Here is a 12,571-nt window from a genome sequence, read left to right as displayed (position 1 = left end):
AGCCACGCTATCACTAAAAAGTGTTTTTAAATTTTGAAAGGGTTTTTAAAAGGCTGTCCTTTACATTTACCAAACATTTCAAAACAAACGGGCCAAAATAAATTTAAAAAAGTTGTCTCAAGTTAACGGATGTGATGGTTAAGTTGCTTTTTTAATTTCTTCTAAAAGCATTTCCGAATCAGACATACGAGGTTTTCCTGACAGTACACAACAAAAAAGGCATAACAAGTCAAAGAACCTAGTCTTGTATATAAAATGTTAGTAAAAAGTAGGGCCTGACCGGTATTTTGTTTGGATTAAAAACTCCACCGATATCAAAGCAGCATTGTGCAAGAATGGTATTTTTGCTCTTGGGCTCCCCCTAGAGTTGGAGAGTATATTTCACTTTTACACTACTGTTGCAAATACAAATGGCACTGTGAGCCTTCCTTATGTACCAGTGCGTTTGTTGAGCTGGAGGATACAGAATCGGACTCCTCTGTGTGAATGCGCATCACACAAGCATGTGGATGCTACACTTACGATTTCTATGTTTTGTTTTGTAAACTGAAATCACGAGTGTAATCTGGAGTTGACCGGCTGACTACTGGAGTTGCATTTCTGACTATATTAAGTAATATACTGGTTGATATTATCAGGTATCAGAATTTTTGGATCCTTAAATCATTATCGGTGATAAATTTTCGTAACAGTCAGGCCCTAGCAAAAGAACGTAAAAGCTGTTTGATGCCACTCATGAGGAATTGACTAAAATGGCAGGCTCACCTGAGGATGTGTCTGATGAGATGAGGATGAGCTTTGGTTCTGTCGTCCTGAGGGGTGGTCCGTGTTATCATTAGGGTCCGACATGCTGGTCCTGAGTGAAGGAGAATGGAGGCCACCTTCTCCTTCTTCATCCTCCTCTCCTTCCTCATCCTCCTCCCTTCCACTGTCCTCTGATGGTTCAAACTCATCACTCTCCTGGTCCATCTCCTCCTCCGCTTCTCTTTCCCCATCCTCATCTTCTTCTGGCCGGCCATGGTCTTCCTCAGACTGAGGACCTACTCCTACATGTCCCTCTCCTCCACTGTTATTGTTCTCCTCCTCTTCCTCCTCCTCCTCTTCTTCTTCTTCATCCTGTTGTCTTTGTCTTTGTCTCCTCTGCCTTTGCTCTTGCTCCCACATCCACTGGGCTCCTTTCTCTCCTCCGTTCACCTCCTCCCTCCTCCTTCTCCCTTCTTCCGCTCTCTCGTTCTCGCCCACGGACTGGTTCCTCCCAGAAGGCCACGGTTCTTCCGCCTCTTCTTCTTCTTCTCCCTCTTCCGCCTCTCCAGAACGTTCTCTCTCCTCGTCGTCCTCCTCCACTTCCTCCCCTCGCTCTCTCCTCCTCCGTTGCCGTGGCTCCCGGGGTTGGTGGCCCTCCAGGTTGACGTGGTGTGGGTGTGGATCAGGCTGGGCTGGAGGCCGCTGCTGCTGCTGCGCCGCCCTGCTGCCGCTGCCCCCCGACAGCAGATCCTGGTTCATCTCCAAAAGCCAGCTTGCTACCTCCTGAACCTTCGCTAGGCTGTCTGAGGAGGAAAAGGACTTCCCAACATTCTGTAAGGTGAAGAGAGATGACGATGTTAGATATATCTTCATTTCTTAAAAGCTTATTATAGTATAATATCAAAATAATTACAACTTTAAAAAACTAATATCAATGAACCATAAACAGACATAATAAAAAGAAGTGAGAAAGAGGAAAAGGGGGAGCAGGAAAATTGAAAAATCTTTAGTTGTATTGCAGCTAAACAATTCAGGGTTTTTAAATTACACTGCATATTTAAAAACCTGTAATAATTCTGAGAGAAGGGAAAAAGCGAGAGAGGAGAGAGGAAAGAGTGAGGAAGGAGAATAAGGGATGACATAAGCTAAAAGTGAGTGAAGAGAAATTCAGAACAAGATAGAGAAGGAAGCAAGGAAAAGAATTGGAACAGCATGATAGAGAAAGCAGAGAGAAAAAGGCAGAGAAACCAGACGGGAAGAAAGGAGATAAGAGTGAAAAGAGAAAAGCGGGAAGAAATGAGAAAAGGGAAGGAAAGGAAGTAAGAAGGTAATGGTAGAGTGAGTGAGAGAAGATAGAAAGGTGAGGAGAAAGATGAGACAAAAGAAGGGAGAGAGTTGGTGTGGGAGAAGATGGGTCTGAAGAAGATGAGAGAAATAGGGATAGAGGAGAAAAGAGAAGAAAATGAGAAAAAGAGGTAGAGATTAGTTCTCTGTCTCCCTCCTGAGTGTTAAAGTTGTGCTGAGAGAGGGAATAACCCTCATCTTTTATTCATGCATCCCCAAATAAAACAAAGGACATTAGCATTTATGCAGGCAGAGATTCAATATAGGCCACTTTCAGACAATTCACCTCATCGCGCCAGCAATAATAGCTTACTGCTCTTTCAGTTCTATTCAACACACAGCAAGTGGACAAGCAGGAACTAGACCAAATTAAGGCTGACCAATGATCCTTTCCATCAGTTCGCTAATAAGGATATGCACTGTGACCAGCCGAGGGAGATCGGTAGGTTTTCACGTCAGATAAGAACCACAACAGGGCCTCAGATGAAGTAATGAGCTAAAACTACAGCTAGCTAGCTAACACTGGATTATGATGTCATCTTCTACAGGTGTTTCTCTACCTCAGTGGACGATGTGGCAACACATTACTTAGTCAGAGATTTTTATAACTGTTCTGTTCAAACATAAACTCAGCGTTTTACTGAACTGTTGGGCTGTATATTTTCTATCTTCTCATGACGAAAAGTAACAAACATCAAAGTAGAGATTTCAGTAATCAAACCCTGGAACCCTGAATGAGTATTCAAGTACCCATAAAAATCCCTAATCACAATCACCCCACAAACCGGCCTAGTTTAAAGCAAAACTAGCCTGGCCCAGATAAGCAAACTAGCCAAGCTAAAGATAAAAACAGGCTAGATAAAGATAAACAAGCCACTGTAATGGTCTGCTCAGAATAGTCATCTTGAATGTCTGGTGAGTTTGGACTAGCATTGCAAGGTCCTTAATTACTTCCATTTCTCTTCTTGTGCACCAAATGGCTAGAGTGAACAGCCATTCAGAGAACTCTCTTTTACCGCCAACATGCTCAAACAGCCAAAACAGTGCTGACTAGGGCCAGTTAGTGCCAACAGTGTGGGATATAACGTGAAAACTACGGGTGACCATTCGCAGCAAATGTTCACTGCCGTGTTCATGTTACTTGTGTTACATGTGACGTCAACAAGGGCTTCAAATGTCAAGGGCTTATCTACCTGAAAAATTAATGATGCCAAACCTGAGCAATTTTGGAGAAAATAGTGAGATTAAATGATACAAACTATGATGTGATCGAAAAATGTCAAATGACAAAAAAGAAAAAGTGTTGAAATTTACCTAATAACACAGAGCTGGTGAACTGCACATACATGAGTTTAAACCAACCAAAAACAACCAAAATTTCAAGTGCTGTGACATCACAACCACAACTAACTGGCAGTCTGGCACACAGGATCAAACCTCAAGCCAGAAAAGGTGAATCTGCTAACCTTCTTGGTCCAAAAAAAACAGGCCTGTAGATCTAATTTATATGAAAAAATTGCACTGAGATCACATTTTGACTGAAATTATTTAAACTTAACAAATAGGGGAGCATAAATGTCTTTCATGTGGCAGGAAAAGGACACTCAGAACAAGCATCTGATAAGAGGTACATACAGTTCACAAAACTAAAAATGAGATGTGTGTATTCATTTGCCAAGTGCATTATTCTGCAACTTTAGATTGCATTAGAGTGAAAATTTACACAATATGTGGCAAACAGATTTTTCAAAACGAAGTGAAGAAACAGAGTTTATGGACTCATTATAGGTGGTTTCTGTGATTGGCCAGCAGGGAGCGTTATTGTATAAGAGAAAGGATTTAACACTACATAACATCTTAGACTATGGGAGAAGGCGAGAGAGTGTGACAGAGGTCATGTCGCTGAGAATGTCGACTTGATGACTAAATACTATTAATTTGAAAAAATATAACACTGTACATGGCAGATACAGCAGTAAGATGCACTTATGGCTCGCTGCAACTGCGGAAGGGCAGTGAGGGACATGATGTGCTGAGTGCGGACGCCTCTACAGCTGTATTAGATAATCAACCTGAAGAGAGAAACTGATTAAGGTAATGGAGAGACAGATGGGGCACGCTAGCTCGGTCTGTATGCTTGTATGTGTTTATGGACAACATGAAGCTAGAGAAGGCTGTACCAGGGAGGAGAAGGATGAAGGAGACACAGTGGGAGCAGACAGGAGCAGTAACGGTTAGGAGAACAATGAGAGAGAGTTAAGAGTAAACTAGATTGACTGAATACATTTTACAATACGGCAAAAATGAGCAACTATAAATGTGCCTTATTGCAATATGCTGAGGTTTTCATTATTCATTTATTAAAACAGGGGTTCTTAAAATTGTACTGAAACTTGAAACTTAACCTGGCAATCATGAGAAACTCCTGCAAAACTACAATACTTAAAACAAAAGTTGTGCTTTATAGCATCCCTAATATCTTAGTCCTAAGCTAACACTAGCCACAAGCTAACATCCTAGTTATGAAACAGCAATACGGTACAATAACAATACACTGCAATATAATTCAATACAATACACTGTACTGTTGAACTCATAATTGCATGGCATACTGTTATCTATAAAAATAGAGAACAGTACATTATCACAGCTAAAAGCAGTAGAAGCAATTAGGGTTGGGTGGCATAATGGTAATAAGGTGTACCAAAAATTATGGTATTTCAAAAAAAACAGCTCCACACCACAGGACAAACCCGATTTCAGCATTCCCTACAACAGCAGTCACTTGACTTTGTGCTCTCACGTATCATCTAGCACCCTTTTAGCACCAGTTGGCTGGAATCAAGCCTGTGCCGTGGTGTGTGGCACATTTGGCCTATATCTATCATTAGCTTAGCCCACACGCTACAGTCCCAGACACCACAGAACACTCCACTTTTGCCCCAATCAGAGTTTTTAGTTTTTATCACCTACACTTGTTTCAACAGCAGTTAGTAGTTAGAATCAAGCCTGGACTGTGGTGTCTGGCACTGTTTGGGTCAGCAGTCCGCTTGCTAAGCTAATGTAAAGTTAGTCGATCAAGCAACAAATTCAAACACCACGGAACAGGTGTTTGCTTTGCTGTTCTGTCCCTACAGCACTAGTTGCTCGAATAGTTCACTCCCTCAGATTTGAATCATCATCATCTAAACTTGTGTTGGTGCTTGTTAGTGTCCTGATCAAACCCAATTATCTGCAAATGCTGGTGTGATTCCAAAATTATCTAGCACTAGTGTGTCTCTAGCGCTAACCTGGTGGCTATGAGCTTAGTCACTGTTGGATAGATTAGCTTCACAGCTCCAGTGTAAAGCTAAAGAAGCAAACTTCAGAAACCAAGATGTCTTGTACCATTGACTACACTTCAGGTAAGACAGGGATATTTGGCCAAACAATCTGAACTCAATCTAGCTGAAACCTGCATGCAGCAGTTCCACCTTCAGATCAACTGCTCACAGGTTCACTATAGCACTACCACAAAACACTGCAAAGTTCTGTCTAATTTAACAACATGATTCTACACAGATACTTATATTACTACAATTACACTGTATATACTTTTACTAATAAATACGAATCAAATAATGTGATAAAGCAGAAGTGAATTATACACGCTTCCCAGGACCAATAGTGTTTGTTTTGCCCAGGGATTTCTCTCTCTGAGCCCTGTTGTTTTTTCTGACTACCAGTCATTACTGTTAATGGTCTATTTATCCCCTCATCCTCCCGACCCTTCAGAAAAGGAGCTGATCAAAGCAAACCACTCAAACTAAAGACAAAGCTCTGCAATGCAGCCCTCTGGTTACATTAGCATGGAGTTATTTAAACCTAGTGATATTGTTGTGAGCCTAGCAGAACAAAAAGCCTAATGTAGCATGAGACGATCACACACCGAGGCGATGCTTTCAATTAAGAAGAGAATCCTCAACTACAGTGTTCAAGGTGAAGCTGTTCAAAGAAGGATCTATAGCAGACTGGGGGTTATATACTCTGGGGTTAACCAAACTACATGAAACCAATCAATATGGTAAAAGGATTGTGAAAATATGATGCATTCTGGGGCTGGATGCACTAGTCATATATTAGTCCAAGCATTCGCATATGCTTTCATCCAGGTTCAAAATTGTGCATTACTAGACTACAAAGGGTTGCATCTCACACATTAGTTCTAATTTTGAGCTAAGTATGATTAAATATTTACACCCCCACCACAAGCAGGTATGTGTAAGTAGGTGTAAGTAAACCAAAAGAAAACAACATACAAAGCACGAAAAATACCAAAACATTACTTCTTTGGTTAACTAAGCTGATTTTACTTCCAGCTCTAATCCTCATCTTTGGTTTTAACTTTGAACATGAAGCTAACAGGCACAGTTCTCTTCTATACTCCATTTTGTTTCAATGGAAGAAGTCAGCAGAGGGTGCCACTGTATTTCCACAGCAGCACATTCATAGATTGGATCTGAACATGTTATCGTCAAGTTGAAGTCACATCCACACTAGACAGCTTTTACTACTTAAGACATGACATGAGGATTTGTGGCGCATTCACATATAGTAAAAGGCCAGTCTGAAACTAACGAGGAATTTATGTAAGTATAAACATATGCAAAACCAGTACAACCCGGTCCTGGAGTACAACGAATACATCATTCAAATATCAGTTTGAAAAATCAGCCACATCTAAACATCTTTCCAATCCCAATATGTTTTAATGCAATTATCTGCCAATAATGATATGATCTGTCATCACTAAAGATCAGGTACTGTTCTACAAGCATCTGCACCTCGACGGTGAAAAAACGGTATCACTGCTGTCTAATTACTCACTGTAAAATATTTCAGTATTTCTCCCACACATGCCATTCAATCTGCATTGGACAAGCAGTATATTTAATGTCACAATGCTGGCAAATTCACCAATTCAAGGAACAATACAGACTACATAAATAAAGATACACCATGCCATGAAAGTGACTAAGCACTGTGTGCAAAAATGTGGGTACTGTCGAAGCAGGCTTACTGTGATAAAATTAACCTTACAGGATCTGAGGAAACTGAATCCTGCACTGTGAGCCTTCTGCAGGATACATGCCCTATCCAACAACCAATTTGAGGGCAGACTGCAAAGACCCAGCCAATACTGCCCTCTAAAAAAGCCAGGGAGGACAGCGTGCTGCCAATCACCTCATGAAAACACAACTACAGTACCATCCTAGTCAAGCCCGGTACTTAAGATTTCAGGGACAGGTTGATCAACTTCCTGTGTGCTTTAAAGCAATTTCTGACAAACAAATAACTGTCCAGTCCAGCCAGAGCAATTCTCTCTTATGGAGATAAATGACTTCGGCAGCACTTAGGACTCCATTACAGCCTGCTTCTCACACTCACTGAGCTCAAACACAGGGTACGATGAAGGAGTGCTCTAATGGTAAACATGAGCCACAACAAACAAACAAACAATCAACCCTTCAATCAAACCACATTGGCCTATAGAATAAAAGCTTGCAGTAACGATAACCTTTAACTAAGGTGCAAAACAGGAGAACACAAACGACAACAAACTTCTGCTTTAACATTTTTCCATATCAGAAGGGCAAATGTTAAGAAGGAGAATGAAATGTTGCTTTTAAAGTTTGGACTCTGGCTGGTTTCCCAGGGACCAGTGCCAGACTGGAGTAGTTGAACAGACAGATAAGGAAGCCAAGCAGAGAGAGAGGCGCATCATTTCTTTACTTATTACCACGCCGTACACTTCAGCGACAGCCCATTTATCTCCATCTACAGCAGCAAGGGAAAACGCCAAAGCCTCCAAAATGCTTCTGGCACCTCAACTCAGTTGGAAACACAGAGGGGGAGGTGGAGCAATACAAGAGGCCATATTGTTGGTTAGAGAAGGTCATTTCCTGCAAAGCTGACAGAACATCATCTCCCTGAAAGACACCTTTGTAAGGAAGAGTACAAATACATGAGGAAACCTATAATACTGTCCTGAAAGAATTCTTTTAACTATAAGGGATCATGCAATAGCATTTGTTCCTGTTCTGCAACCTTGACGAAAAACCAACATTGACTTTGCTGGGGGTGTAACATTACCCAAGGCCTAAACTTGACCTTGAATATGGTTAACGCAACTGCAGAAGGTCAGGAAAGTTAATGTACGTGCTCTCTTGCTTGACCTTGGTGGGTGGGGATGGCTTGGCCGACATATCCTCTAACAGCATCGAAGTGAGACATCAGACCGGACTCCGGTTGCAAGGCCATCCCCCAGGGACCCACAGTGGAGTGCAGCATGCACACCGGCGGAAGGCTATGAATAGCTGAATTCACCAAACGTCCTCGTGGAAAAACAAAGCTTCCGCAATCAGCCTCTCCGGCCCAGTGTGAATTATGGTGTTTGTTGTTATTGTTTGTGGAGTCAATTGTGTTTGTTGACACACCAGTGAATGAATGGGCTAGCATACACAAATAGCCTTAAAACCAAGGAAATGACCACTGACGTAAGTATGAAAAGCTATTTTTTGCCTGCAAGTTTCATTAAGGGCAACTATTGCAAATATTAAAACTCAGTGTCTAGATTATCATGAATCAAATTTAAAGAAAAAAATCCTAAACAATTATGCAAATGAAATTAAAAGCTTGAAAAGCTCAAATTCTCTGCCTGACCACAGACATGCTCACACGGTGATTGACATTGGTTTAGTTAGCATTTTTCTTTTTTAAGCTTTTATTTTCTGGCAGAGGTCAGACTTTGAATCAGTGCGACATATCAGATTACGAAGGTAAAATCACATTAAACCCAGAGGTAACCACAGCAGTGGTGTTATTGACTAGCCCATCCAAACACCGTTAGCATTTGCTAAAGCATAGCAAAGTTACTGTGGCTAGGAGGCTATGATGGGCAACAAATCATTCAAGCAATGTGAGAATTTTTCAGCTAAATTAGACTAGCCAGCTGTTATGCGAAAAGAACTTATTTTTCACTTGCACAGTCATTTTACAACAGTGAAAGGAACAATGCGTCATGTATTCACTATACTAAATTATGAAATGACCATGAGGTGTCAGAGGTTAATGAAAACATGCCAATTTGAGATACTGGCTTCTCCAACAACAATGCTACAGCCAGTGTGCTCACCTTTGAAATTTCCATTCTGAAGCAGAAAGTCTGTTTGTGTTTTGGCCTGTGATCCTGCCCACTACCCATTTCCCAGCACCATTTCAACACCCCAGGTTGCCTGATATGAAACAAACTGGCAGGCGAACACAGTGTGCTGCAGCCATGAAAGCAATGGAACTGGATCCCGACCTAAAAATCCTTGGCATCCTTGTAAAAAGCTCCATGACTGGTGACATAGTAAAACAGGAGTAAATATTTGGTGATGCCTTTGAAAGATGAAGACAGCTTAGAGCCCCAGAGGACTTGGACAGATGCCGAGTTGGCTAATTTTCTCCTGAACAGGTTAGCATTGAGCTAAGGTTAGCTAACCTTTACTAATTTATCACGGACGGGGATGGGCATTTTAGGTCATGTCAACATTCAAGTACTCACATTCATAACCTGTGGTCCATGTGTAGCTGGGTTATAAGGCAGATGAGGCTGAAGGTGGCTTTCAATTCGCCAGCTTCTTGTTTGAATTTTCCATTCCACCTTAAATCGGTGCAGCAGTTACATTCTAGCACCTCAGTTGCCAGAATATAACTTCTGCATCATTTAAGATAGAACAGGAAAATTCAAATTAGAAGCTGGCAAATAGGCTGAGGTGCCAGAATATAACTGTTGTATAATTTAAGAAGCTGAGGTCAAGGCAGCGAGTACTTTCGGAGCAGTGGGCTTTTGTTTTCGGAATAATGGGCTTAGATTTGACTACCATATACAGTCAGCCATGCATCTAGCTAATAGTGACAGATTTATAAAAAAAAAATCCATGAGCTGGTTACTAATTCACAACAAATAAAACACTGCGAACAAACACTTTAGCTGATCAAATTACAGTATGTGACTTTGAGAATGACTTTGACTCATTGTTAAAGTTTAAATGTTGCACTCGTTCTTGTCTGGTGAGGAGGGGAGCAGGCAACTCTCTCCAATATTTTGAATTTGGACTGTAGTGTTCATTTTAAATGCTTTCTGTCAGTATTAAATTGTTCCTTTAAGAGAAGCTTTTCAAATGCTAGCTAGCCTGCTCACTGTCAGTCGGTCAGGCTGCACAGACACTTTGGTTTGGGGTGGGGGCTGTTGTAAGTTAAAAAAAAAATATTTAATAATAAAAAATAAAGACCTGCCTTAATTCTGATTGGCTCGAGGAATGACATGACATCCACAATTTCTAACACAGTCCCACCTTAAATTCAAAACACAAAAGGCCAAAACCTCTCAAATGGAATGACCAACTTTGTTCTGTATTTGGTAGTTAAAAATACATTAATGCAGGATCATAAAACTAAAATCAAACACAGATGAACAAAATTTGTCCTTCAAATATTGCCAATGGTATGAATAGCGTTGCCCTTTGGCCTTGTCGAGACTAAAGACAGGGACATTTTAAGAATCGAGAATCAATTTACTGACATTTAGAGTCTGTGCCGACTCCATGGTAACTGAAAATCCCTGCCTGCCAAGTCAATTGTCCTCTCTGACATCACAGCCCTCTCCATTGCGTCCTGGAATTTTGCATCATGATGGAATGACGCTGTACTGTAAGGCAACGTCTGCTACCCTTGTCTGTAGATCAGCAATAAAACTGTCTGGAGGACACAGCCAGAGACAGGTGTGAACACAGCATTAGAATGACAGAGTGAATCAGTCAGTGCCTCTAGGGTCCATCAGACCTCATTCACAACAGGCAAGAACAAGGTCACTGGAAAAGAGCTTGCAGCTGAAAGACCTCAAGACAGTCATGTGTACAACAGTGGCCAAGCAAAGTAAAAAAATTCTAATCTAGTAAGTCAAAAAGAACAATTCTGCATTCATCCACCACCTTAGACTCACTCTCACAGGGCTGAATGTGACCTGCTAACAATAACACCTGGGGACAAGCTTCAGAAATTCTGAACTAAATGTAGGTGTGAACTTACACTTATTAGGATAGGAACAAATTGAGTGTGAAATTTCTAAGCCAGTCCAAGGATGGGGCAATGGTGCACTCATCAACAAGCCCATGGACATAAAGTAAGTTACGGCTAAAAAAAGTCTTCCAAAAAACTCAAACAGAGGGCCTATTCACACCAAGTACATATTTTCGGGCCGAAAGAACAGATACAAATTTTTAACATAGTGGGATCATTGCGAAGAAGAAATGGATTCCTTGAGAGGCAGCGATAATGAATGATGTTTCAGACTCTGTGTGAAAGACGGCATTAACGTGCGCGCGTTCGTGTTCTAAACCTGACATGCATTTTTTTTGTCCGTAAAAATTTAACTCTTAAGCAGATTGATGTGGGAGGAGACATCACAGGAGACATAATGAACAAGACAACCACAACTAGCCAACTTTATTATAGCTAAAACTTAAGAACACTGCCAACCAGTTACAATAATTAGAGGGGAAAAACACATTTTTGAATATTAAATGCAACGCATGGTCCATTTTATTGGCAAACATGACTTAATATAACAACTGACAGAGGGTAAAGTCTACTAAACAGAAGTCTACATTTTACAGCATGAAGTGTAAACATCTATGGTGAATGGCTGAAGGCAGAGATGTTCCTTATGCGTTTTCACCTGCCACTGTCTAATACTACCACTTGCTAGCAAGGTAAGTGGCCTAGCACAGCTCAGCTAAGTTCTTACCATCGGGAGAAACAGTGGAGCAAACTAATGCCATAATTAAGGAAGGCTATTACTCATTTAAGGTGGAAAGAATCATTAGGATGCAAAAATACCAAAGATACAAACTTCACAATATTTTCAGTAGCACTGGAGAACTTCTTATTAATGCTCAAAAATCGTAGCTAAGCCCCTATGTTGGACAACATTTTTCACTTAAACCTTTCTTGCCTTCAATATTCGCTTATTTAAAGAGCCCACATCAATGACCAGGCCTTTTTAGCATCAAGCACTTCACAGCAATATGGGCCAAGGCTGCATGCCGAATGCAGCTGTTGATAAGGTCGCTTGGCCTTGCTAGCCTCAGCTCAAAGTTTGGACATGCCAGACAAAGCCACAGCTGTGGATGTTAAGCACTGCAAAAGCCTCTTTTTGGCCTGGTTCTGTGGTAGCCAAAAGCACAGGCCTTGCCATTGAAGATACAGGCAAACTCTCACACCACTGGCAAATAGCCAGACAGCCATTTAACTGCCATAGGGTGGACACCTGCTACAACGTCCACTCAAGAGGATCTCCAAAGCTCCAAACCAGTATACTCTAAAAGGCTACTTTGCATGGGTGAAAATCAATAGCAAAGCAGGAAGCAAGCCTGCTATCAAAGGCACAGAAGGGCAA

The 12,571-nt window shown here is 41.2% G+C and overlaps 1 protein-coding gene across 1 annotated transcript in view; it reads right to left on the bottom strand.

Moving 5' to 3' along the window:
* fbxw7 (F-box and WD repeat domain containing 7) overlaps positions 1-12,571 on the bottom strand; it is a 217,845-nt gene that overhangs the window by 138,697 nt on the left and 66,577 nt on the right. Inside the window, exon 3 of the mRNA XM_036583817.1 lies at positions 766-1,575. Coding sequence (XP_036439710.1) covers positions 766-1,503 — 738 coding nt within the window. The 5' untranslated portion in view covers positions 1,504-1,575. The remainder of the gene's footprint in view (positions 1-765; positions 1,576-12,571) is intronic.

This window comes from Colossoma macropomum, unplaced genomic scaffold (genome assembly GCF_904425465.1).
Source record: "Colossoma macropomum unplaced genomic scaffold, Colossoma_macropomum, whole genome shotgun sequence".
Lineage (NCBI taxonomy): Eukaryota > Metazoa > Chordata > Actinopteri > Characiformes > Serrasalmidae > Colossoma > Colossoma macropomum.
Note: the sequence above shows the minus strand (reverse complement) of the source record. Positions and strands in the feature narration are given on the sequence as shown.